At 41.3% G+C, this 26494-nt stretch overlaps 1 protein-coding gene across 1 annotated transcript in view; it reads left to right on the forward strand.

Annotated features, from left to right (window-relative positions):
• Positions 1 to 26494, forward strand: part of col5a2b (collagen, type V, alpha 2b) — a 273485-nt gene that overhangs the window by 182438 nt on the left and 64553 nt on the right. Inside the window, exons 23-31 of the mRNA XM_048534084.2 lie at positions 503 to 610; positions 1913 to 1966; positions 2093 to 2191; positions 11009 to 11062; positions 16137 to 16235; positions 16685 to 16738; positions 16855 to 16908; positions 17980 to 18033; positions 18823 to 18876. Of these exons, the coding sequence (XP_048390041.1) occupies positions 503 to 610; positions 1913 to 1966; positions 2093 to 2191; positions 11009 to 11062; positions 16137 to 16235; positions 16685 to 16738; positions 16855 to 16908; positions 17980 to 18033; positions 18823 to 18876 (630 nt within the window). The remainder of the gene's footprint in view (positions 1 to 502; positions 611 to 1912; positions 1967 to 2092; positions 2192 to 11008; positions 11063 to 16136; positions 16236 to 16684; positions 16739 to 16854; positions 16909 to 17979; positions 18034 to 18822; positions 18877 to 26494) is intronic.

A 26494-nucleotide genomic window follows, 5' to 3' on the forward strand; every position in this document is an offset into this window, starting at 1 on the left:
CCACCAGTGGCCTGTACTTCTTTCTGCTTCTGCTCAGACGGAGAATATTACAAGTGGATGGCATGGGGATTTGGTACATAGGTAACATGGCAAATATTGGAAGATAGGGGAAGAAAACTCACCGGGGCTTGTGGAGAGAAACTCTCATTGAAATTCACTAAAAAAATTAGCACTTAGCTGAATGCTGGTGAAATTTGATCTTTTCCTTCTGCACCCTCTTTAAAGTTATACCGTTCAACAAATACCGTCTTTCATCATTCTTTCTTCCAAATGTATCATTTCATGTTTTCCTGACATTTGCCCATCTAAGTCACTAATAGGGAATTATTTTAATCACCTACTTTAATATCACAACAAGTATTAAGTCTTAGGAAACATTTATGAATATGCATCAAAATATAAGTTTGGAAACAGCTAAATTATTACTTTGATTCCAAGGACATGATTTGAACCAATTCTGAATCGTATTCCTTGGTCTACTATTTTCCTTTGATCCATCTAGGGTCCACCAGGTCCACAAGGAGGTCTTGGCCCAATGGGTGAAGAAGGCAAGAGAGGACCTCGTGGTGACCCTGGTCCAATTGGTGCTATTGGTGCACGTGGAGAAAGAGTAAGAACATGAGAAGAGTTACATGCATTGTTGAGATGTGACAGTGAAATGTAGACAATCTTTGAAACCTCCTGTTAAACCCTTTGAAAGAAGTTAAATAATAACTAGAATTTGCGTCATTGCTTTTGAATACATGTTTGTAACCGATTAAACATTGCATTGTATAGGATTGTATGGGGTGGAGGTGATGGGGCTGTTGGCCATGAGACAAGAAACAGTTGAGAACCTTGTGCTACCTGTTTTCTGGCAAAGCCACTATATTCCTGTCACTCAGGCATTAGCAGGCTAGTTTTTATTCCTTAATTCATTCATGGCATGGGACTGTCACTGGTCAAGGCAACTTTTATTGCCCATTCCTAAATGTCCTGAGGGAAATCAAGAGCCAAGCATCTTGGCACCACATGCTGGCCAGACACTGTAAGAATGGCAAATTTCTCCTCTCAAAAGACAATAACAGAGCCGGTGTTGGGTGTTCACCTATGATTAAGGATCCCAAGGGGGTGGAATCCTGCACGCTAAGATCTGCTAGCCATTTAGAAGCCAGCATCTATCCTGTGCTTAGCAGTGCCCCCAGCAAAATGTTGGCTGGTGACAGTACTGCATTCACAAGAGCCCTGGAAGCATGAAAACAAACAGGGACAGGTGTGCATTGTCAGGAAGTGGCCAATATAGGGAAGGTGGTCCAATCGAAGGGCAGGGATTGCTCACAGTGATGTCTTGCAATGCATCTTGAGCGTGTGTCTTTTGGTCAGGTAACGATTACTTTCAAATGATGACTGTCCCCCACCCCAACTCCCACCATAGTCTGCAAAAAAAATGCCAATGTTTTCTTGTCATGTTCCCTGCACAGTGACCCCTACTGATGTGTTTAATGACATGCAACTCATTGAGTCCCTTGAGTGGGTGCTATTTAGCCACATAAGGGCTTTTATTGGCAGTAGGTTGGAAAGACCACTACTGACCTTCCTTTTGTGGACTTAATTGGAGTGGAGCTGAGAATGAATAACTTTGTCACGTTACAGCCGGTTTAATTGTGTCCCTGCCCCAAAATCACTGTCAGGGATGAAGCACGATTCTGCCAGTGAGCATTGATGAGAGCAAAATTAGGATCGACTGTGGTGCTCAAAGTCATGCATTACCATGCTTACCAATGAAGCACAGCTGCTTGGCATGTTACCAAGAGACAAATATTGCCTAAGGATCTGAGCTCAGACGAGAAAACAGGGAAGGTAAACAGAGTTTAAAAATTACATTTTCTATTTCTCTTCTGGTGTTAAATTCAGAAATTCTTTTTGTAATTAGGGTTCTCCAGGTAATCGTGGTTTCCCAGGTCAAGATGGGCTGCCAGGCCCAAAAGTAAGTAGATCCTTGTATTAATTATGGAACAATTACTAGATTTTAAGACTGCTTAATTTATTTTAGAAACAGTTAGAAGGGAATTATGGTCACCGCTAATGAAAAATATGGTTTTTCTATCAACAGGGTGCTCAAGGACAACGTGGTATAATGGGCCCTTCAGGTCCTAAAGGATCTCCAGGTGACCCTGGCCGTCCTGGTGATCGTGGTCTCCCAGGAGCAAGGGTAAGGTCAGACTGGAGTTTGGTCAATGATGGTGTGACAGTGTTTCATCAATGTCCGAAATTTGAATACTGCAGAATAGGAAAACAAGTATCCTGAATATAATGTTCAAAGAAAAATTGCAATACGATTTGGGAATTTTGAATTGGCTTAAAAACTTGCTGGAGGAATTCCATTTTAGGTCAATTTTTCTATTGCAAATTTACATTACAACCAGAACTGAAAATTTAATACTATTAATTATGTTGTATTTAAAATTATTGTTGAACCTCTTTGACATTTTAAAAATGTCTTGTTTGCCTATTTTGGCAGGACATTGAAATGCATGTTCATAGATATTTTGGAAGACTTGATATATAAATTATTTTCTTTCAGCATCTTGTGTAGCAAAAATTGAATATATATATTACAGTAAAGCATTCATTTCACCCTGTTTGGGTGTGACAACTGTTTTTTTGATATCGGCAAAAGATATCGGCAACGCATGGATATACTTCTGGAGAAACTTGCGTTGGTAATGAGGACCTTTAGTATGTACACAAAGAAAGTCCGCCTGCAACTCAGAGAGTAGCCAGATCATAAATATAATTGTCAGCCCATGATGCAAAAGTAAAGCCAGTACAAAACAAACACTTCAAACCATATTTTTAAGTGAAATAATTCCATATTACTTACTAACATTGACTATTTACTTAGTGCCTGTCGTCAATGTCCCTTTGCCTGTCCTGCTGCTCCGTTGTAGTGTTACCTCAATGACTGTGGCGTGGCTGGCAGAAGGCTCCTGACTTTCAGTGATGGTGTTGGCAAATCACTTGCAAGATATCATCAAGCAGTTCTGGACCCAATGGTTCCATCTTGGAAATGTTCCATGTTGGCATCGGTGGCAACAGACTGGTTGGCTGGTTGAGAAGCGAAAGCAAGGCCATTGGTGGACTGGTAGTGCTAGGTCATGAAGGTCGCATTTTTGCGAGACTAGAGCAGATTTATAATCCTCATAGCCACTGGCCCTTTCCTAGGTTGGCATGTCCACAATCTTAGTAATCGGTTGTCAATAAAGATGGCTTGTGGAAAGTTTTGTACCCTGTAAACCATAGCCATGATTTCTGCAGTTCTAGCCTACAGTTTCAAATTAAGTGTTGGAAAAATGTCTTCATGACTGTCTCCTTCTGTTCTGGCAGCACATGCGTAAATTATGTCTTAAGTATCTGAAAGGAAAATATACAAAGTTAATGCTTTTGTGTGGGAGAGATAATAGGAACCGCAGATGCTGGAGAATCCGAGATAACGAAATGTGGAGCTGGATGAACACAGCAGGCCAAGCAGCATCTTGGGAGCACAAAAGCTGACGTTTAGGGCCTAGACCCTTCATCAAAAAATCAGAAAATGTCGGCTTTTGTGCTCCTAAGTTGCTGCTTGGCTTGCTGTGTTCATTTAGCTCTACACTTTGTTACCTCTGCTTTTGTGTGGGGATGGCATGAAAATAAGGTTGTGCTACCAATAGCACAGAAGTCAGAATAGAATGTAGAATGACGAGGGGTTATGATGTGAGAAACAGGATTATGCATAAGGATGCCATCATCTTCTTTGGTTTCAGCATCTCTGGTTCTCATAACTTGAACAACAAGTCGCCAGGTAATTGTACAGGTCATTTCCTTCATGTGGTTCAAAACAAGCATATGGATTTAGCACCCATCTGGTTTGTTCCTGTTTTCTCTGCCTTGTTGTATGTTGTCCAACTAGAGACTAAGACAGTCACTTGCTGGCTGTTTGGTTGATGTGATCATCATGGTTTAATAGCTGACGGATGTGGATATAAAGTTTCAAGGTCAGCTATGTGTCCTGTTAGACAGGGTTCGATTTGATTTGATTTATTGTTGTCACTTGTACCTAAGTACAATGAAAAATTTTGTTTGGCAGATTATGACGCAAAAGGACATAGAGATCAGAGGGTGATTAAACATAGTGAGGCATACAAAGTTAGAGGAAGTGTACAAAGCAAGACCAACATTAGATCTGAAATCTAAGAGGTCTATTCAACAGTCTAATAACAGAAGGGATAAGCTGTTCTTGAACCTGATGGTATATGTATTTAAGCATTTGTATCACCTGCCTAATGAAAGATGTTAGAAGGGATTATAACATGGGTGGGAGGGATCTTTGATGTTGGCTACCTTTCCTCGGCAAAGATAAATGTAGATGGAGTCAATGGTGCGAAGTTGGCTTGCGTGATAGCCTGTGCTGTGTACACAACATTTTTGTAGTTTCTTACAGTCCTGGGCAGAGTAGTTGCCTTAGCAAGCAGTGATGTACCCAGTTAGCATGCTTCCAGTGGTGCATGTAGAAAAGTTGGTGAGGTTCCTTATGAACATGTTGAATTTCCTTGGCTGCCTGAGGAAGAACAGGTGTTGTGTCTTCTTGACTGTTGCATCTACATGGGAAGTCCAGGAAAGATTGTCAGTTACCGTCACTCCTAGGAACTTGACGCTATTAACTCTCTCTCCGCCTTGGCTCCATTGATGTAGACAGGGATGTGTCCTCTTCCTTTCTTCCTGAAGTCAATGATCAGCTCTTTAGTTTTGCTGAAATTGATGGTAGGTGACTGATAGGGCTGTGGCTAATGTTGCAGTTGGGAAGATATGGCATTGGTTCTCTTGAGCATTTTTGTGGGATCTTTAAATTCCTTCTGATGTTGCACCCAGGTCCTCAAGACCTGACTTCTGGCATTGATCTATGTATCTAACTTCTCTGCCTGTCTTCTCAGCTTGTCTATGGAAGACATACTGCTCCTCTCGATACAGACTATATTTCTTCGTTTTCACTTTCTCATCCAAGACCTCCATACAGTATCTGAAAACCTTAATATCTCCCATGTTTGCAATTCTCCTGTCTTTCCAAAGTCAGAATTTAATGCAGGTGTTCTTGCAGCTACTCTATCCACAGTGAAACGAAGGAACAAGGTGCTTGAGGTAATGTTGACACCATTTAACTCTTGCAACCCTCTCATGATTTGAACTCCAGACTGAGGAGCCTCAGCCCTTGACATTGAGGAACAGGTATGAGATTCTTGCTCCCTGTACGGTTGAGGAAAAGGACTGTGGACAGTATGAGCCAGCTGACCACGGCACCGTGGTGCAGAAGGTCATTCAAGAGCGGGGAGCAAAAAGACAGGTAGTTGTTACAGCAGATTCCATAATTAGGGGGACAGATAGTATCCTATGCAAGCCAGATCGGGAGTCCCGCCTGGTGTGTTGCCTGCCCGGGGCCAGTGTGCGGGACATCTCCGAACGGGTTGAAAGGATATTGGAGCAGGAGGGGGAGGATCCAGTTGTTGTGGTCCATGTTGGGACTAACAACATAGACAAAGCGAGGGTAGAGGACCTGTTCAGGGATTATCAAGCACTAGGAAAGAAATTGAAGTACAGGTCCTCAAGGGTCATAATCTCTGGATTACTGCCTGAGCCACGTGCCAATTGGCATAGGGAAAAGAAAGTTAGGGAAGTAAACACGTGGCTAAGGGATTGGTGTGGGAAAGAGGGATTCCATTTCATGGGGCATTGGCATCAGTTTTGGAACCGGGGGGATCTGTACCGTTGGGACGGTCTCCACCTGAACCAATCTGGAACCAGTGTTCTAGTGAAAAGGATAAATAGGGTGGTCAGTAGGACTTTAAACTTCTGCACTGGGGGGAAGGGAAAGTGAAAGAGAGAGGGAGTATGGAGTTAAATGGAAAGATAAGCAACAGGATAGCATGTGTACAGGTGGATTTAAGCTCGAGGCAGACTAGGAATACAGCAAAAAGGAAGGATAGCTTAAGACATCTTGGGATTTCCAACCTCTCTAATAATGATAAGGAAGCTAGCATTAAGACACTTTATCTAAATGCTCGTAGTATTCTCAACAAAGTAGATGAATTAACAGCACAATCCTCTTGAATGATTATGATGTGATAGGCATCACAGAGACATGGTTGCAGGGAGCTCAGGAATGGCAATTAAACATCCAAGGATTCACAACTTATCGAAAAGACAGGGAGGTGGGCAGAGGGGGTGGGGTTGCCTTGTTAGTTAAGAATAGAATTAAATCTATGGCACAGAATGACATAGGGTCAGAAGATGTGGAGTCAGTGTGAGTGGAATTGAGGATCCACAAAGGCAAAAAAACCATAATGGGAGTTATGTACAGACCTCCTAACAGTGATGAGGACCAGGGGCGCAAGATGCACCGAGAAATAGATAGGGCATGTCAGAAAGGCAAGGTCACGGTGATCATGGGGGACTTCAATATCCAGGTGGATTGGGTGAATAATGTTGCTCGTGAATCCAGAGAACGAGAATTCATGGAATGTTTGCGGGATGGCTTTTTGGAACAGCTTGTGATGGAGCCCATCACATGTTTACTTCCTTAACTTTCCTTTCCCTATGCCAATTGGCACATGGCTCGGGCAGTAATCCGGAGATTATGACCCTTGAGGACCTGTTGTTGGTAAAGTGTTGGAAAAGGTTATAAGGGATAGGATTTATTATCATCTAGAAAAGAATAAATTGATTAGGGATAGTCAGCACGGTTTTGTGAAGGGAAGGTCGTGCCTCACGAAGCTTATTGAGTTCTTTGGGAAGATGACCAAACAGGTAGATGAGAGTAAACCGGTTGAGGTGGTGTATATGGATTTCAGCAAGGCGTTTGATAAGGTTCCCCACAGTAGGCTATTGTACAAAATGCAGAGGAATGGAATTGTGGGAGATATAGCAGTTTGGATCGGAAATTGGCTTGCTGAAAGAAGACAGAGGGTGGTAGTTGATGGGAAATGTTCATCCTGGAGACCAGTTACTAGTGTCAGTGTTGGGTCCACTGCTGATGGTCATTTTTATAAATGACGTGGATGAGGGCGTAGAAGAATGGGTTAGTAAATTTGCAGATGACACTAAGGTCGGTGGAGTTGTGGATAGTGACGAAGGATGCTGTAGGTTGCAGAGAGACATAGATAAGCTGCAGAGCTGGGCTGAGAGGTGGCAAATGGAGTTTAATGCAGACAAGTGTGAGGTGATGCACTTTGGTAGGAGTAACTGGAAGGCAAAGTACTGGGCTAATGGTAAGATTCTTAGTAGTGTAGTTGAGCAGAGAGATCTCGGTGTCCATGTACACAGATCCTTGAAAGTTGCCACCCAGGTTGACAGGGCTGTTAAGAAGGCATACAGTGTTTTAGCTTTTATTAATAGAGGGATCGAGTTCCAGAACCAAGAGGTTATGGTGAAGCTGTACAAAACTCTGGTGCAGCCGCACTTGGAGTATTGCGTACAGTTCTGGTCACCGCATTATAAGAAGGATGTGGAAGCTTTGGAAAGGGTGCAGAGGAGATTTACTAGGATGTTGCCTGGTATGGAGGGAATGTCTTACGAGGAAAGGCTGAGGGTCTTGAGGCTGTTTTCATTAGAGAGAAGAAGGTTGAGAGGTGACTTAATTGAGACCTATAAAATAATCAGAGCGTTAGATAGGGTGGATAGGGAGAGCCTTTTTCCTAGGATGGTGACTGCGAGCACGAGGGGGCATAGCTTTAAATTGAGGGGTGAAAGATATAGGACAGACGTCAGAGGTAGTTTCTTTACTCAGAGAGTAGTAAGGGAATGGAACATTGCTTTGCCTGTAACGGTAGTAGATTTGCCAACTTTAGGTACATTTAAGTCATCATTGGATAAGCATATGGACGTACATGGAATAGTGTAGGTTAGATGGGCTTCAGATCGGTATGACAGGTCAGCACAACATCGAGGGCCGAAGGACCTGTACTGTGCTGTAATGTTCTATATATATATCTATATATATCTATATAGTAAGGGAACACTTAGGAGGCAGCGATCATAATATGGTAAAGTTCAGTCTGCAGTTTGAAAGAGAGAAGGCAAAATCGGATGTAATGGTGTTACAGTTAAATAAAAGTAATTACAGGGGCATGAGAGAAGAATTGACGAAAATCGACTGGAAGCAGAGCCTAGCGGGGAAGACAGTAGAGCAACAATGTCACGAGTTTCTGGGTGTAATTGAGGACACAGTACAGAGGTTCATCCCAAAGAAAAGAAAGATTATCCGGGGTGGGATTAGACATCCATGGCTGACAAAAGAAGTCAGGAAATATATCAAAGAAAAAGAGAAAGCCTATAAAGTGGCTAAGAGCACTGGGAAATCAGAAGATTGGGAAGGCTACAAAAACAAACAGAGGATAACAAAGAAAGCAATAAGGAAGGAGAAGATCAAATATTAAGGTAGGCTAGCTAGTAATATTAGAAATGATAGTAAAAGTTTCTTTCAATACATAAGAAACAAACGAGAGGCAAAAGTAGACATAGGGCCGCTCCAAATTGATGCTGGAAGGCTAGTGATGGGAGATAAGGAAATAGCGGAAGAACTTAATAAATACTTTGCGTCAGTCTTCACAGTGGAAGACATGAGTAGTATGCCAACAATTAGGGAGAGCCAGGTGCCAGAGCTGAGTACGGTAGGCATTACAAAAGAGAAAGTGCTAGAAAAGCTAAAGGGTCTAAAAATTGATAAATCTCCTGGCCCCGATGGGCTACATCCTAGAGATCTGAGGGAGGTGGCTGAGGAAATAGCGAAGGCTTTGGTCGTGATCTTTCAAAAGTCACTGGAGTCAGGGAAAGTACCAGATGATTGGAAAATTGCTGTTGTAACCCCCTTGTTTAAGAAAGGATCAAGGCAAAAGATTTCTAAATTCCTGGAAGTGCAGGGTCAGATTAAAACAAGTCAGCATAGTTTTAGTAAGGGGAGGTCGTGCCCGACAAACCTGTTAGAATTCTTTGAAGAGGTAACAAGTATGTTAGACCAGGGAAACCCAGTAGATGTTATCTATCTAGACTTCCAAAAGGTCTTTGATACAGTGCCTTGCGGGAGGCTGCTGAGCAAGGTGAGGGCCCATGGTGTTCGAGGTAAGCTACTGGCTTGGATTGAGGATTGGCTGTCTGACAGAAGGCAGAGAGTTGGGATAAAAGGCTCTTTTTTGGAATGGCAACCGGTGACGAGTGGTGTCCCGCAGGGTTCAGTGTTGGGGCCACAGCTGTTCACCTTACATATTAATGATCTGGATGAAGGGACTGGGGACATTCTGGCGAAGTTTGCCGATGACACTAAGATAGGTGGGCAGGCAGGTAGTAGTGAGGAGGTGGGGAAGTTGCAGAAAGATTTAGTCAGTTTAGGAGAGTGGCCCAGGAAATGGCTGATGAAATTTAATGTGAGTAAATGTGAGTGTTTGCACTTTGGAAAAAAGAATACAGGCATGGACTATTTTCTAAACGGTGAGAAAATTCGCAAATCAGAAGTGCAAAGGGATCTGGGAATGTTGGTCCAGGATTCTCTTAAGGTTAACTTGCAGGTAGAGTCTGTAATTAAGAAAGCGAATGTAATGTTGTGGTTTATCTCATAAGGGTTGGAATATAAAAGCAGCGATGTGCTTCTGAGGCTTTATAAGGCTCTAGTTAGGCCCCATCTAGAATACTGTGTCCAATTGTGGGCCCCACAACTCAGGAAGGACATACTAGCCTTGGAGCGTGTCCAGTGGAGATTCACACGGATGATCCCTGGAATGGTAGGTTTAACGTATGATGAATGGCTAAGGATCCTGGGATTGTACTCGTTAGAGTTTAGAAGGTTGAGGGGAGATCTAATAGAAACTTACAAGATAATGTGTGGTTTAGAAGGGGTGGACGCTAGGAAGTTGTTTCCGTTAGGCGGGGAGACTAGGACCCGTGGGCACAGCCTTAAAATTAGAGGGGGTAAATTTAAAACTGAAATGAGACGACATTTCTTCAGCCAGAGAGTGGTGGGCTTGTGGAATTCATTGCCGCAGAGTGCAGTGGAGGCCGGGACGCTGGATGCCTTCAAGGCAGAGATCGACAAATTCTTGATCTCAGGAGGAATCAAGGGCTATGGGGAGAGTGCAGGGAAGTGGTGTTGAAATGCCCATCAGCCATGATTTAAATGGCGGAGTGGGCTTGATGGGCTGAATGGCCTTACTTCCACTCCTATGTCTTATGGTCTTATGGTCTGAAGGCTATCTGCAACAGAAGGATTTATGCAGGTTGTACTCCACAATCATTTTGATCAGCAAGTAGCATAACGCTGGTATTCTTCTCGTAAACATTGATTTGATGTTGATTAATCATGATTGTGACCAATACCATCGCTTTGGAAAGGGAAAGCGATAACCTACTGAATTACTGTGGAAATTTAACGTAATATTTCTGCTATTCCTGAAATAAGTGGCTATTCAGAGATCTAAGGGAACGTTTTAAAAGCTAAGCTAGAAGAAAAACCATATGTACAAAATATGTGGAAATGACTATTGCTGGGGGCAGGGCCGTGGGCCAGTGCTTTGCAATTTAGTAAGCTATAATAGCAATGGATAGCATCCAATATTTGATTAAAGAAAGGAATACAAAACAGCAGCATTGAAAATCAGATAAATGAGCGAAGATGAATGCAATACAGGCAGGTCTTTGTCTATTGAAAACATTCGAGAAATTGCAAATTAAATTTTTTGTTCATTTTACCAAATGCTGAGTTTTATTAACTCCTGACAATGATGCAGCCACAGAAATTGGAGAGAACAATGAATGGTTCTGATGAATATATTTATAATAATGGCATTTTGTATTATTACTTTGGTCTACAAGTAATATTTCACATGATTTCTATTGGCCAACTAGTCACACATTTATAGGATTCAGCTGAATCTTATTATGTTACTGTGAATATTTTAATGGTAAATGTTAACCAATAAATTGAAGTAATAGGCTTCCTTTAAAATTCTAGGGACTTACAGGAAACCCAGGAGTCCCGGGTGCAGAAGGCAAAGCTGGAGCTACGGTATGTATTTAAATCAGACAATGATCTGGAAAGGAATGATGCTCAGTAGAATATCATCAGGTTTATTTTTGTTTTACTTTATTTGTTTCATTTCTTCTGATCTACTGGCCTTGAATAATTCCTGAGTAAAGGCTAATACTTCCAAGTATATTGGCCAACATTCCTTACTTTACCAGCACCATTAACAATGGACATTCTCTCTTTGCAGGAGTCTTCGTTGCATACAAATTAGCTGCAGCATTTGTCCACACAATAACTGTTACTGATTCAATCAAAAACTAATCAGTTATAAAGTCATAGGAATGTACAGCATGGAAACAGACCCTTCAGTCCAACTCGACGTACTGACCAGATATCCTAAATTAATCTGATCACATTTGCCAGCATTTGCCCCATATTCCTCTATACCCTTTCCATCCAGATTCCTTTGATATGCTGTAATTGTACCAGCCTCCACCATTTCCTCCGGCAGCTCATTCTATACACGCACCACCCTCGACATGACAAAGTTCCCCTTAGATCCCTTTTATATCTTTTCCCTCTCAACTTAAACCTATGCCTTCTAGTTTTAGACTCTTCGAACTCCAAAAGAGACTTTTTCTAAACCCTCAGCCTCCAATGCTTCAGGGAAAATAGCCCCACCCTATTCAGCCTCTCACTATAGCTCAAACCCACCAAACCTGGCAACATCTTTGTAAATTTTTTTGAACCCTGTAGAGTTTCACAAGATACTTCCTATACTGGGGAGCCCAGAATTGCATGGTCTTCCAAAAGAGGCCAAACCAATGCCCTGTGCAGCCGGAAGATGACCCCCCAACTCCTATTCTCGATGGTCTGACCAATAGAGACAAGCTTACCAAACGCCTCCTTCACTATCCTGTCTACATGGGAGTCTGCTTTCAAGAAACTATGGATCTGTATTCCAGGGGCTCTTTGTTCAGCAACACTGCCCAAAAAATTACCATTAAATGTTTAAAACATTCCCTGATTTGCCTTTTCAAATTGCAGCACCTCACATTTATCTAAAATTAAACTCCATCTGCCACTCCTCCACCCATTGGCCCATCCGATCAAGATCCAGTTGTACTCTGAGATAACTGTCGCTATCCACTACACCTCTAATTTTGGTGCTATCTGCAAACTTACTAACCATACATCCTAACTACTCTACCATAAAGAATGTATTGAACACCTTACTGATGTCCCTATAGATCATGTCCACCTCTCTGACCACATCAGTCCTCTTTGTTTCTTCTTCAACAAACTCAATCAAGTTAGTGAGATTTCCCATGCACATAGCCATGTTGATTATCCCTAATCAGTCCTTGCCTTTCCAAATACATGTAAATCCTGTTCCTCAGGGTTCCTTCCAACAACTTGCCCACCACTGATGTCAGGCTCACTGGTCTACAGTTCCCTGGCTTTTCCATACCACCTTTCTTAAATAGTGACTGTTGCTATCAATGATACAGACATCTCAGCAAGGGACCCAGCAATCAATTCCCTAGCTTCCCGCAGAGTTCTAGGGTACTTTTGATCAGGTCCCAGGGAGTAATCCACCTTTGTGAGTTTTAACATATCCACCACCACCTTCTCTGTAATTTGGACATTTTTCAGGATGTTTCTATTTATTCCCACATTCCACCTCCCATACCCTCTACAGCAAGCATTTATACAGAATACTCATTTAGTATCTCCCTAGGCACCTGCAGTTCCACACAGAGGCGGCATCGCTGATGTTCGTAAAACACTTTGAGAGGTTCTGTGAAGCAACCCTTTACAAGTGCTTGATTAAGTATTATGTAAAGTCAAATTTATTTCATTTATCATATTTTCCTAAGATGATTCTCTTTTAGGATTCTAAATTCTTTGATCTAAATTGACAAAGAACTACATTTCAACACCATTAGGTAAATTATATCACAAACACTGAACAGTTCAAATATTTAAACTATTGCTTAATTAATAACATTTTGAGGTTCAGGTTTGTTTAGACTTGCTGCCTGGTCAGGACATTCCCATAGAGTAGTAAATACTGAAGTAAAGAGAATGTTAAAAATTGCAGAATAGTAATGGCTTCCATATTGGTGTACATCTGTTCTGTAGCCTTTTCCAAGAATTAGATTCAAAGTGTATTCTCTTGTCCAGACAGCACGGTCTGTTTGCCACTATATCGTTGGGTGACTTCTTCTGAAGGTATAACCTGGTATTCTGGTTGGTTCTCATGACATAGTTAAGTCCTTTAAGTGTGTATCTAAAGGAAACAGAAAATATACACCCTTTATGTACCTCCTGCTTTGGCAAGCAAATTTTTAACTTTTTTTTAAATTACGCTAGGACTTAACAAAGAACATCTGATTCAACCAAAGCAATTTTTGTATTTAAAAAAAATCTTTGTAACTTTTACATGTTCTACTTTGGGTGTTACATTCGAGTATTTCAAATTCCTTTATGATTGCACTGTTAGTTAAACAAAGAATCTTTTCATTCCTAACCAAACCTAAGACAGTAGACTCTTCCTCAACACCAGGTAGATGTTCTTGGAACTTTTGAAAGTCAACCAAGCACTTATGATGACCTCAGTAGTAATAACAGAACTTAGAAAATGTCAATAGTGAAGCCTAAAAAAAGCTACAGGAACTGATGGATAATAAAATGTGAGGCTGGATGAACACAGCAGGCCAAGCAGCATCTCAGGAGCACAAAAGCTGACGTTTCGGGCCTAGACCCTTCATCAGAGATGAAGGGTCTAGGCCCGAAACGTCAGCTTTTGTGCTCCTGAGATGCTGCTTGGCCTGCTGTGTTCATCCAGCCTCACATTTTATTATCTTGGAATTCTCCAGCATCTGCAGTTCCCATTATCTAGGAACTGATGGATTTTGTTTTTCTAAGTTACAGTATGCTCTATCAATCAAAGCAGTTCTGTAAAAGTTCCAATTGATAGCTTAAGTATGTTTTTTTTACACATTTTGGATGTTCCCAATGGTGGGGGAGTCAGAACCAGGGCTCATAGTCTGAGGATAGAGAGTAAACTACTTAGTACTGAGATAAAGGGAAGTTTCTACACCCAAAGAGTAATGACTATATGGGATTTGTTACTGTAGAAAGCAATTGAGATTAAAGTGTTAGTAAACAAATAACTACAAGTGCTGGAAATCTGAAACAAAAACACCAAATTGTTGGGAAAATCTCAACAGGTCTGGCAGCATCTGTAGAGAGAGTAATAGAGTTAAAGTATCTGGTCCAGAGACCCAGAACGTGTTGTGAAATATGATATAATTATATACTTGAAATTCTATATGATTTCAAGAAGGAGTTTGATATGGAACTTGGTGTTAGAGGAATCAAAGAATATGAGGGAAAAATGAGAACATGCTATCAAGTTGGATGATAGCTATGATCATGATAAATAGCAGAGTTGGCTTGAAGGGCAGAATAATAAGTCTCCTGCTCCTATATTCTATGTCTCTTTGTCCCTTTTATTCCATGACCAGTAACTTTTTAAAAGCCTCATGTGTAACAATATATCAAACACCTTCTGAAAGTACAGCACATCCGTTGCATTATGCTTGTTGAGTCTTTGTTACCTCAAGAATTCTAGCAATTTAGTCAAGTGTGGCCCATGCCATCTCTTCCCACTCAACCTAAAGTCAGCACGGGCTGGAAGAACAGCATTTCATTTTTCGCTCAGGCAACCTGCAATCTTCAGGACTCAATATGGAGTTCAATAATTTTCGAGCCTGAGTACCTTCTTTCATGACTTTTACCCGACTCCCCACACTCCAGAACCTGTCATGACATGGCTATTTTCAACATAGCCAACCCTTTTTCACCTACTTATGGTCCCCATTATCAACTTTTCTTTCTCCACAGCAAACTATCATCCACCCTTTTGTCTGTGTAACTGTCTTTCCCTCTCTGTCTCTGGGCTGCATCTCTACCTGTCCACTCACTTCTTCCTTACCATCCCACTCCCTTCACACCCCTGTCTTCAGTATATATAACACCATTTCTTGACTATGATCAGTTCTGAAAAAGAACCACTGGCCTTGAAATATTAACTCTGTTTTCAGTCCACAGATACTGCCAGATCTGCTGAACTTCTCCAGCAATTTCTGTTTCTGTTTGTATTTGAAGTATTGCTTGCTAAGCTGTGGTATTAGTAGCCACGTTATTGTAAATATAAGCTTGGAATTTGAGACAGTAAAGATGATGAAACTGTCACCATTTACTGCTGTTATTCCTCTGAAGCTAATGTCAAACTCTGGAGCTCATATCTGCGCAGTAAGTGCAGAAATCTAGTTGGTGATTCTGTGCTTTTCCATAGATGTGCTGTTGAAGTCCCTGTGACCTGTGATCAAAATGAAATTATTAGATTTTGGCCTCTAACGTGATTAGTGTCACTGTAAAATCCCTTAAATCTCACATATTTTATGGTATAGAAAGTATCTCTAGAATCGAAAAACAAATTTTAGGAATACCAAACTCCTTCCTATGTCTTTCTTCTCATTTTGAGGTTTTTGATTGCTTCCAGGTTGCATTTTCACCATTTTTAGTAGTGTAGAATCATATCGTTTTCACATGATTGCCATTTTAATATGCTGCCCATTTTCATAAAGAGAAAAAAGGATTAAGTTTTGGGTTTGCTGATTGTTTCATTAGTCAATCTTCCCAAACTCAGTTGATATCCTACATATTCAGCAGGTGATCTATTTGCAGGATATTAAAAGATTTGGGACTGCTTGCCTTGATTTTAGAGTCTTTAAAGGCAGAATCCTGAGGTGCCAAAGGAGAGGCCATTGGAGAGTAAATAACTGGACAGCTTTTCCAAAGGCTTGATCGATCGAATGGTGACCTTTTAGGTTGTAAGATTCCAGGGAAAAAAGGATTTTAAATGAAATACTGTGACCTGTATTATCCAGAAAACAATGTCAGTAAAATTCAAAATATGCTATCTGTTGCACACTTGTTTATGATGATGCTAATTCCTGTGTCTAGAGCACATGTCATTTATGAGATAAGATCACAATCAAAGGGATACATTTTTAATCACTTGTACTGTTTGAATTACCAGGGTCCTCCAGGTGAGGAAGGACGCCCAGGTTCTATAGGGCCAACAGGACTAAGAGGTTCACCTGGCTCCATGGGTACTGTAGGACCAAGGGGTAATAGTGTAAGTGAGAAATTTATTGTTTTATGCAGACCATTGAGGTGAAACATCGGAATATTATGTGATTAATTTCACACCTATTCATCATTAACATGAATGAGCGCAAATTGCACATCTTGTCAGGGCATATTTTGTTTTGTGGCAGTGCATAGCTTGTTCTGTCAGGAAATGCTGCCCACAATTTTTGGATTACTAGTTTGCCGTTTGCTTGTAAGTAAAGTCACTCTTAATATCATCAGTATTAACTAACTTTATAATTATATAAAAACTTTAGGAACTTACAATGCACTTCAAATTTTGATTTTATAATAAGATAGAAAAAGAAGCCCAAAACTTGAAATAAAACTACCCAAGTACTTGTGCATTGATGTAACAGTGGCTGCATTCTGTCACCATGGTGTACTCCATCTACTTTTGTGAGTTATATTAATATCCTTGTATTTTTACTGTAGGGTGATCCTGGTAAGACAGGTGAGAGGGGTCCTCCTGGTGCTTCAGGTCAGCGAGTAAGTAACATGTTCTTAACAAGTTCCAGAATATGTTTACAATGTACTGTCATGAAATTTTAAAAGTCAGGACTTTTCATTCTTTGATGCTACTTCTTTTTCCATTGTCGTGTTAGGGTACCCCTGGCAAAGATGGGGAAGCTGGACCTCAAGGTCATATTGGTCCAATGGTAAGTATAAGGCATTTTATGTACATGTATCTTTAAGGCAGATTCTGGATAGATTCAATGCACACTTCATAGCAGGAATTTGCTAAATACTATTCATGAAATCCAAAGCTATAATCATCTTTCTAAAGTGATAGCGTAATAAAAGCTGAAATGTGAGCTAACTGTCTTTTTGCAAAGACCTTCTTCTAAATGTTGATTTAATTATGGATAGATATTATAGTTTTCTGCAGACTTAAATATGCCAGAACCATTTACGCATGATGTTTTTAGTTTTCCTTTTACGTCTTTACAAATAAGTAGCATTCACGCCACACGAATGCCAGGCAATGATCATTTCTAATAAGAGAGAATTTAACTATTGCCTTTGACATACAGTGGGTTTTACCATCATTGAATCTATCAACATCCTGGGGTCACCATTGACCAGAAACTGAACGGAACTGGCCATATGATTACAGTGGCTACAGGTCAGAGGCTTGGAATCCAGCAGCACATAACTATGGTCTTGACTCCACAAAGCATGTGCACTATCTACAAGGCATACGTCAGGACTGGGATGTAATGCTTCCCACTTCTCTCAATGATTGCAGCTCCAACAACACTCAAGAAACTTGACACCATCCAGGACAAAGCAGCCCACATGTTTGGTATCGGAGGCACAGGCATTCACTGCATCCGCCACTGTCAAGGGCAACTATGGGCAGCCAATAAATGCTGGCCAAACCAGCAATGCCACATCCCAGCCCATGAATGAATAAAAAAATTCTGATGGGCATCTACTTTTGATAAATATGAAGATAGCCTAAGAAATGACAAAATTAAATAGAATCTATTTTTACCAGAAGCTGTCAATTCATGGTTTTTAACATAATATTTGAACTCTTAATATCTCTAAGAATATTGCATTCAGTAATAAACATCTGTACAAATTTTTGAAGTTTGTTTTAGTGGAACTATTTGAACTGTGTGGTGTTGATAGTGAAATATTTACAAAGGAAGAAATGATGACTTCACTGTAAACAGCACAACAGTAAACCAGCCTTATGTTATATATTTTGTTGCTTTATTCAGGGCCAAGCTGGAGATAGAGGAGAACAAGGCCCACCTGGTCCTCCTGGATTCCAAGTATGTTCAAAGAGTACATTTTATTAACATTTTGAGATAGAATTGTGCATCATTGCAACACATAATTTTTAAAAAAATCAATTTAAAAAGTGGGTGCCTTATATCACGTAAATCATGTACTAATGTATATCTTGACTGGGCCTTGTGTAACATCCTGTGGATCTGGCTGACTGTGCGTCAGTTGGTAGAAATCTCACCTCTGAGTCATCGGATTGTGGCATAAGCATCCCTCCAGAGGATAAGCACAGCAATCTGAATTGGCACTCCAGTGCAACTTTGAGGGAGTGTTACCCTGTCAGGGATGCTATGTGTCAGAAGCAATGTTAAACTGATATCTCTCAATTGGATATAAAATATTCACGGCATGATTTAAAAGAAAAACAGTATTTTTATTCTGAGTGACCATCACTCAACATCATTAAATCAAATTATTCATCCATAATTACGTTGCTGTTTGTGAAATCTTACTGTGTGCAAATTGGCTGCTCTGTACTCCACTTGCCAATAGTGGCTACACTTCAAAGAAGTCTTTTGTTGGCTACAAATTGAGTATGGACAGTTGATAGATATCAAGTGTGCCATATAAATGTAAGTCTTTATTTGCATCCTGCTCAGAAAATATCAAATACCGTTTTAGAGATGTCTTGATCACTTTTTCATTGCAAAAACCTATAACCAAATGTATTTCTTGACAGGGCAAAAATAGTTTGGTTATTAAATATGTTAAATGAAATCCATTGGCACTGATAAATAAATTGTGATTTTAATTTGTACATTCAATTGCTTTAGGGTTTGCCTGGACCTCCGGGTCCTCCTGGTGAATCTGGCAAGCCTGGCAATGAGGTAAGATAAGATCTGATTTCAAAAGTCAAAAGGAAATCTTCCAAAGGGTATCTTCTCTTTTTTGATATGTCATTAACACAAGTATATTGGGATTGCTTTTGATTCAGGGTCTCTACATGTGCTGCAATGCTGTTTGTGTCAGGCACAGTGCCCCTGGTGCAGCCTCTTGCAAAGCTGGTTACACAGGGACCCCTGCATGTGCCAAGAGGAATAGTTCATGTCCAATGCTGAGATCACACAGCCCTATCAGTTAAAGTGACATTGAGTTTCCTAATTGGACATTCCACGTCCATTGAACAAATTTTACCATCACGTTGCAAAAAAATACAAATACTGTGATTGGGGATAACAAGTTGTAGAGCTGGATGAACACAGCAGGCCAAGCAGCATCTCAGGAGCACAAAAGCTGACGTTTCAGGCCTAGACACTTCATCAGAAATGGGGGACAGGAAGGGGGTTCTGAAATAAATAGGGAGACAGGGGGCGGTGGATCAAAGATGGATAGAGGCGAAGATTGGTGGAGGGGAGACAGACAAGTCAAAGATGCAGGGATGGAGCCTGTAAAGGTGAGTGCAGGTGGGGAGTTAGGGAGGGGTTAGGTCAGTCCAGGGAGGACGGACAGGTCAAGGGGGCGGGATGAGGTTAGTAGGTAGGAAATGGTCTTGGGGCTTGAGGTGGCAGGAGGGGATAGGTGAGAGGAAGAACAGGTTAGGGAGGCAGGGACGAGCTGGCCTGGTTTTGGGATGCAGTGGGGGGAGGGGAGATTTTGAAGCAAATGAAATCCACAGTAATAATCCACAGCGTTCCCAAGCAGAATATGAGTTGCTGTTCCTGCAACTGCGGGTGGCATTGTTGTGGCACTGCAGGAGGCCCAGGATGGATGTGTCATCTGAGGAATGGGAGGGGGAGTTGAAGTGGTTCGCGACTGGGAGGTGCAGTTGTTTAGTGCGTACTGAGTGTACGTGTTCTGCAAAGTGGTCCCCAAGCTTCTGCTTGGTTTCCCTGATATAGAGGAGACCACAATGGATACAGTGGATGCGGTATACCACATTGGCAGATGTGCAGGTGAACATCTGCTCGATGTGGAAAGTCTTCTTGAGGCCTGGGATAGGGGTGAGGGAGGAGGTATGGGGGCAAGTGTAGCACTTCCTGCGGTTGCAGGGGAAAGTGCCGGGTGTGGTGGGGCTGGAGGAGAGTGTGGAGCGGTCATGGGAGTCACGGAGAGAGTGGTCCCTCCAGAAAGCAAACAAGGGTGGGGAGGGAAAAATGTGTTTGGTGGTGGGGTCGGATTGCAGATGGTGGAAGTATCAGAGGATGATGCGTTGGTGGGGTGGTATGTGAGGACGAGGGGGATTCTCTTTTGGTTGTTATTGCGGGGATGGGGTATGAGGGATGAGTTGCAGGAAATGCGGGAGATATTGTCGAGAGTGTTCTCAACCACTGCGGGGGGATGTTGCCGTCCCTGAAAAATGAGGACATCTGAGATGTATGTGAGTGGAATACCTCATCCTGGGAGCAGATGTGGCAGATATGATTGGATTCTGCATCAATACTAATTAAATGTTTGGGTGCCAAAATTAGAGATATGGTGATTTTGAAGAACATTTTGTTGCACAGTAGCTGGAAGGACTCTGGAGTGTATCTAAAGGATTTTGGTGGTTTTCTTGATTTTTCAGGTGATGGTGTGCCCTTCTCAAAAGGAAGGCTAAAGGATTAGGTGGCCTGTCCACACAAGAGATTGGATATTATACTCCAGAGCAAGCAAGTTTGAAGATGGGAGATTGGGGGGTGACACATAAAATCAAATGGGTGGCCCTCCTGCTGACTACCACACCCCCCCACAACTTTCTTTTGACATATCTGAACTGACCTTTTGAGGTCCTAACGAGCTAAATGAATGGTTGTTTAAATGCTTCAACACTTCCTTCCTGCTTTACTCCATAAGAGGGTGGCTCACCCCTTGCAGGAAATCTAGTTACACAAACTGGCATCTGGCCAGGGGTAGCGGTTGTTGGTCCCCAGGATAATTGAAGGCACCTTCCCCAAAGGCTATCCCCCACTTTTAACCCCCCTGTCTAACCCAGTCCTCATTACCTTTGTGCCTCTTGGCTACCCTCGTCAAGATGGCCTGTCCTGGGCATGCCTGGTCTTCTTCATGTAATGGGGTAGCTTGTAGTCTCAGCAATGACCATTGCTCTTGCAGGCTGCTGCTGGAATGACAGACCACAGGCCATCGACTGGTTGGTGGCTTTCTTAGACAGTGTTCCCTCCAAGAAAGAGTCCTTAACTGAAAGCAATCAATGTTGCTCCCAGCCACAGTTTTTCCAGGTTTGAGGCTTTATGTTGAGGTAGATAGTGGGGCAATAGTGGCAGTTCCTTTGGATCTACAGGATCACAAAGAAGGTGGGTGAGAGGCTGTGGAGGTGGTGGACTCTGTACGTTATCCTCTGCCAATTTGGGGCAAGACTATTCCCTGCTCCTTGTCACTGATAGCAGGCTGGCAAGCCAGCATTAATGTTACTTTGTATGTACCCTGTCCAAATCCACACCTGAATCCTCGACAGCCAAGTCTATCTGTGATTTTGCTGTCTGTGATCTGGGAAATGAACGAACTTGACTTCCTCGTCTGATTGCTGCCCCCTTACGTGCAGTAGCTCATGAACGGCTGACCCAGTCTGTGTGCCAGTTCATGCTGGAAGAAAAGAGTATCTGCGAGTGGGCAAAGCAAGTGCCCGTACTGCTTCACCCCACCCCATGCCCTGCCATTTCCTTGTGCTGCTCTGGCTGGATATATGGCAGTCATTGGGTGCCTTGAAGAAATAAATTAGACGAGGAGGCATGTTTAAATTAGATTAGATTAGATTCCCTACAGTGTGGAAACAGGCCCTTCGGCCCAACAAGTCCACACCGCCCTTTGGAACATCCCACCCAAACCCATCCCCCTATAACCCACTCACCCGTGAACACTATGGGCAATTTAGCCTGGCCACTCCACCTAACCTGCACATCTTTGGACTGTGGGAGGAAACCGGAGCACCCGGAGGAAACCCACATAGACACGGGGAGAATGTGCAAACTCCACACACAGTTGCCCGAGGCTGGAAGTGAACCTGGGTCCCTTGTGCTGTGAGGCTGCAGTGCTAACCACCGAGCCACCATCAGAAAGAGGTTGAGGTGGGAAACAAGAGGCTCATGGTCATATCACCTGCACTTAGAGGATGAGGATAATGGTGAGTTGGATGTTGAGAAAGAGGCAGAAAGCCGAAATGTACTGTTTCCTCAATTGTGCCAGTGTTGCCAAATGACATGCTCTGGTGCACGTAGGCTAAAGATGCAAATTGCTTTCTGCATTATAGGGCTCAGGAAGTACAGGCATTCTTATCCCCAGTCAATTTGGCTCTGCCCCGTTCTCTTGTGTGTCATTTGGTGCTCTAAGAGAGAAGGGAAGAATATCAGTGATTGTGCAGTGCTGTGTTTGAATGATATGCCTGGCCCAGCTGAATGGTTAGGGGTCTGTCGAAACAGTAAGAGGTAACTGTGAGACTGGTGGCTTTGGTAGGGGTGGAAAGGCAGTGTGGAATATCTGGAGTCATCATTGTTGGGGAATGCTGATGGGTGAGTTACCAGGTTGTGGTGCATTGAGGAAAGGGAGCGATTGGGTGGTGTGATGTGTAGAGCTGTTGAATGAAGATAAACCTGTTGACCTCAACCAGCCACATGAGGCAATCTTGTGTGGTGTTGCACTGTTGCAAAGATGTTAGATGCAGACTCTGGGAGTTGGCCTCCCTGATCATTCTCTGATTCCCTCCTCAGGATAGTGTTTCAGGGTCTTCTGACCATTTCTGGCATCATGGCATCCCCCCTCCTGCCCACTTGCTCTGCCAATACCTAATGGCCCACATCCTTTGCTTTTGGAAACTTCTCTGCCTTGATGTTACAATTTTCACGTTCTAAAGTGCAGCAATATTATTCAGTGCAGCTTCCAATTAATGGGATAAACTGCCTTTAGAATTAGAAGGCTGGTTTGCACCATGTGTTATGAGTATGATGCTACTCAATCCCCTGCAGATTCAGCTAACATCACATGAAATGCTTGGCACAGAATGATAACCACAGTGATAACGGACCAAATTAACTTGCTGTGTATCTCTGACAGATTGAGTTCAGGCAGGTTACAATTCCTGCAGGGGGAAAACTGGGTAAGCTCATGTTTGAGTCTACAGAAATCTTACAAAAATAGACACAGTTATGCTTCTAAGCACAATCAAACTTTATATATTTCACATTTAAGTCTACTGTAAATAAACTGTATCAAGTAAGGCATCATGAAAATGGGTTAAATAAAGTAAAATTTAATGATTTGCTCTGTGCCACCGAGGTTGAATTCAATTCAGATGAAATTCAAAGAAATACTGAAAAGTAACATTTCCACTGAAGACCTAAGGTATTAGTTTTACCTACACTAACCTGCAGGAAATGGGAATATGTTCGAGTTGAACAGAGCTACAACACAGTATAAATGCTACACTTTGGTCAGTTGTAGTTACATGTTTGCAGCTGATTTTGGTAGCAAGTTATGAATGGGACAGATATAAACCTCCCTATTCAATTAGTGATCTCTGTACACTCTTGTATGCTGCTCAGACCAGGAAATTTCTTTTCTAATCTGAAATGAGTGGGTTCACATCTTGGTTTCATATATTTACTTCATATTTCAATTACTTGACCTTATGGAAGGTACATATGCTTAGGTTTCTTGCCAGGTTTGTTCTCAAAAGTGGTAGCCAAATGTTTGCTGTAAGGGCCTGATTTCAGTTGTAAATGTCCAAACAAGCAAGTAAAAGTGTGCTTGGTATAGCAATAACACAAATATGTTGAGCTTACTAATAGAATTTTTCCAAAAATAACCAGAAAGAAAAATACCCATACTCAGAAACGTGTTTTATGGACAAAATTTGTGGTTATTGAGAAAAAGCTAAAACGTTTTCTGTTTTAGTCCAGTAAGAGAAAACCTCTTTGGTTTGTTTATAGAGTTATTTTTAAATGCACAGGAAATAAATTTAAAATAATTCAGAAATGTATTGAATACTGACCAATGAAATGAACAAATAACAAGTAATTTAATTTGAACAAAACAGTATAACTCAAATTTATCTACTAAAGCAAACAGCAAAGATATTTCACCAGGGTGGTTGAGTTCAAAGCAAGGGGGCATATTTTTAAGGCGTGAGGAGTAAGATTTAAAATGGACCTGAGGGGCAACTTGTTTCACACTGCGGTTGGTTTATACGTGGCATAAATTGCCAGAGGAAGTGGTAGATGTAAGTATTGTTATGCATGTAAAAGGTGTTTAGATAGTTACATAAATAGGAAAGGTTTCATGGAATATGGGCCAAATACAGGCAAGTGGGATTAGTTTAGTTTTAAGAAACTTGGTCGGCATGGATGAGTTGGACCAAAGGATCTGTTTCCGTGCTGTATGACGCTATGATTCTGTGTATAGAGTTACTTCAACTAATTATTGAGGAATAATTTAATTGAAAAATGAAATATCCTGAGAGCAGGTAAATTGTTGCCTCTACTACATTAGAAATTGGAAAGCATTTGTCGGGGAAATCAGAATCAATTGACTGGAGAAAAACTAAAATCTGAACAAACTTTTGCTAGAAAATCCTCAAAATTTGACAGTAGTAATGCGAAAGATCATACCGCAGCAATAATTTCTTTTTTAAGCTATCCCTGGATGTTTTCCTTCCTGCTAAATGTTGTATGTTATTTATCATCATTTGTCTTTAAAAAATAGTTCAGTTCTCACTGCCTTTACCACTGCTTTTATTTCAGATTTCTTTCATTTCATATTTTTTTTCAACCCAGTGTTTGATTATTGGAAAAGCAGAAATTGCCTGAACCTGAAGAAGGGTGATCTGAAGCATCAATTCTGTTTTCTCTCAATAGATGCTGTCAGACACGTTGATTGTTTTCAGGCAATTTCTGTTTTTATTTCTGACTTCTAGCATCCTTCATTTCTAATTTACCGTTTGATTATTCTTCCTTTTCACTACTTCAGTCTTCATAATTTTTCCCTTGTGCAATGTACTTCTGTTTACTTTATCTTATTGTTCCTTGCCTTTTCAATCGAACCTAAATCGGCTAATGTTGTGTAACATAGTCTAATAAAGAAATTTTAATTATTTAACTGATTTGTTCTTGGGTTGGAGGTGCTGTTATCAATGTTGTGTTTATCAACTCTCCAAAATTGTCATGAGATAGCACAAGTATTTTGAACCTTTGTAGTTTGGTAAAGGGATTAGTGTACTCCTATCAAAGAGGAAATTCCAAGAAATTGGTGCATTGCTGTTGGGGAAATAGCAAACTGGATACAACTGAATGACAAGGAGCTTAGCTGCTAGCTCAGTGCAATAAAGTTTTTTCATAAGCAGACTTGGATAGTAAATAACAAAACAATGACGTTATTAAATCTAAACTTTTCTGATTACCATTTTCAAGCTTAACGGTTTACTGAGCGGTAATAGTACATGCATGTGTGGCATTAGTTTAATTTTCTTTTCATTTTTAAACGTTTTGTTTTCTTTTTTTCTTCTATTCCATAATAAATGACCATTTGCTCCATTTTTTCTACATTTGATAAATTCATCTTTCTAGACTTTCTATAATATTTATCATGTACTACAGTCCTCTGTTTTTTGTGCAATTACCCTCCTTCCTTATTTCCCTGCTTGCCATTTTACTGATTTTATCCTTAACCTTTGAGTGATTTCCCCATTTAGTTTACTGAACTAGGCATTGTTTGGGAATACTAAATATTGTAAATCGATCAAGTGATCCTGGAGCAGGATCATTAGAACCTCCTCTGAGACCTACAACAGCTGGAAATTGGGAAAGCCGTAAAATGGGGTTTTGGAAACTTGTTAAAAAATCTTTTCTTTGGCCTGCTCCTACAGAAACTTTGAATAAACAAGCAGAAACCTTCCGCTGACAATTTCAAGCTAGCTTTGAGATTAGAAGTAGTCAGGGCAAACATCAACATGTTTTCTACTAGCTCTTAAATTGATGAATTAGGTTAGCTCTGTAATGCGCCAAAATAAAAATAAACATTGATCCACACAAGATCGATACCACTTCTCTGAGACTACAAATTTATTGAAGGGTTTTATTGCATTGCCTTGGTTCCACGATTCTGCAAAGAAGTCTTTACATGAGATGTTGTCAGAAGCTGGGAATTCTGAGGCAAATAGTTGACCTCCTATCTCTCCAAAGCATGTTTGCCATCTAGAAGGCACAAGTCAGGAGTATAGTGGAATACTCTTCACTTTCTTGGATGGGTTCAGTTTTAACAATGTTCAGGAAGATTGTTGCCATCTATCATCTATGACATAGCATTCCACTTGATCGGCACTGCAACATCATTCGCCCCCTTCGCCACCAATGCAAAGTAACAGCAGTGTGTACCATCCATGGGATTGCAGTGCAGCAACTTGCAAGGCTACTTGAAGGGCATCTTTCAAACCCACAATCTCTACCCCTTAAAAGGACAAGGACAGAAGAAGCATAGGAAACCACCATCACATCCAAGTTCTCCTCCATACCATACACATCC

The sequence above is a fragment of the Stegostoma tigrinum genome, chromosome 7 (genome assembly GCF_030684315.1).
Source record: "Stegostoma tigrinum isolate sSteTig4 chromosome 7, sSteTig4.hap1, whole genome shotgun sequence".
NCBI lineage: Eukaryota > Metazoa > Chordata > Chondrichthyes > Orectolobiformes > Stegostomatidae > Stegostoma > Stegostoma tigrinum.